The sequence below is a fragment of the Cynara cardunculus genome, unplaced genomic scaffold (assembly GCF_001531365.2).
Source record: "Cynara cardunculus var. scolymus isolate 2C unplaced genomic scaffold, CcrdV1 Un_Scaffold_8414, whole genome shotgun sequence".
Classification (NCBI taxonomy): Eukaryota; Viridiplantae; Streptophyta; class Magnoliopsida; order Asterales; family Asteraceae; genus Cynara; species Cynara cardunculus.
Window position 1 is genome coordinate 1 of NW_020204187.1, and position 1,553 is coordinate 1,553.

The following is a 1,553-nucleotide window of genomic DNA, read 5'->3' on the forward strand; positions in this document are numbered from 1 at the left end:
TATAAATTATTTCGTTATTGTACATAAATTAAATTATAAAAATTGAATTAAAAAATTACACAAAAAAATGATGAATTTCAAATAGTTAATTTAATACTAATATCGATATTTTTTTGTTAAATTTTTATGATATCTTCAAACATATATTTTATTCAAAAATAAAAACATAATCGCTTTATCAAAATCACATAACATCATATTATAACATCGATTGAGATAAAAAAATAAAATAAAATATGAAAATCACGATGTATCTCGTTAAATTACGTGAGTACGCTTTTAGTATATATATAAAGTAATTTATAAATAATATATAATAAATTAATATAATAATAATGTAATAACTGTAATATATAAAATCAAAAATATAAAATAATAAAATAACATAAGAATAATTTAATATTTTTCTAATATAAATATATAAAATAAAACATAATTAATAAAATATAAATATATAATTAATTAAATTAATATTTATTAAAATAAATGATTGGTTCAATTTCCAAATAATAATACACCTATCAACGTGTCATTAACACTCCCTTTTTGTTTTTTTTTATTCAAAAGTTGACCCAACTTATGCCAGGTTTTATCTCCAAAACGAATATTTTAATCCATTTCTTTATGAGGACCCAACTATATCCATTTCTGTAACGGTTCTTTGACACGTGGCAAAATATATCATGAGTGGCAGAACATTCTAGCACCACCGCTGCTGCTTCTCGCACCTTCTCCTGGTCCTCCTTCACATCCTATAAATCCCCCACCACCAACACAGTACACACCGTTATTTTATACAACAGCAAATCAAAAGACCGATGAAGCCGATAGACGAGAAGAAGGAAAAGGTGGTGTTTCGAGCGGTGAGCGCCGACGAAGAAGGCCGGAAACGAGTGGAGAAGACGGAAGTGGAAACCCACAACCTGGATACTCTGAAACACATAGAGAAGAAGCTGATCGATAAGGGTTTGCACCGCCTTGACCGCCACCCACGCGACGGAGCTCCGATCGACAAGCAACCGAAAGGCGGGCGTGGAGGCAAGTATACATGGGATGGTCCTGGTGGAATGGTGTCGGACGAACTGGACCCTGTTCCGGCGGCAGTGGACGAGAAGGATCCCAACTATGAAAGTGATGATGATGAGGAGGAGAAGGTGGTGGGGAGAGGCGGCGGTAGGTTGATGATAGGGAGGGTGGAGGTGGAGGTGGGGAAGGGGAAGGTGGCGGAGGAAAGGAGATTGGGATCCAAATCCAGTTGAAGGTTGAGGTGTTTAGAGGTTAAAAAGAGAGAGAGAGGGTTTGGTAGTGAAAACATGAAGTTGTATGGATGTTGGTGGGTGATGTTAATTAATTGAAAACTTTGTGTTAAAGAATAATCTGGCTATCCATTTCTTTTTTGAACATAGGGGTTGGTTCTCTTAAGGAGTTATTTTTATTGCATAAGAATTAATGTTGGAGAATATATAAAGTCAAACAAAGTCCAAGACAGAAGTATCTTAAAATCGTATGTTTCGCTTCTCTTGCCAGATTGATAGTCGATATATATAAGTAGG

The 1,553-nt window shown here is 34.3% G+C and overlaps 1 protein-coding gene across 1 annotated transcript; it reads left to right on the forward strand.

Moving 5' to 3' along the window:
- Positions 1-808: 808 nt before the first annotated feature.
- Positions 809-1,259, forward strand: LOC112505098. Its single transcript, XM_025109049.1, has one exon. The coding sequence runs from the start codon at positions 819-821 to the stop codon at positions 1,257-1,259; it is 441 nt and encodes a 146-aa protein (XP_024964817.1). The 5' UTR covers positions 809-818.
- The last annotated feature ends 294 nt before the right edge of the window (positions 1,260-1,553 follow it).

Coding starts and splice junctions, on each gene's coding strand:
- LOC112505098 (XM_025109049.1), top strand. CDS start 819: ATGAAGCCGATAGACGAGAAGAAGGAAAAGGTGGTGTTTCGAGCGGTG.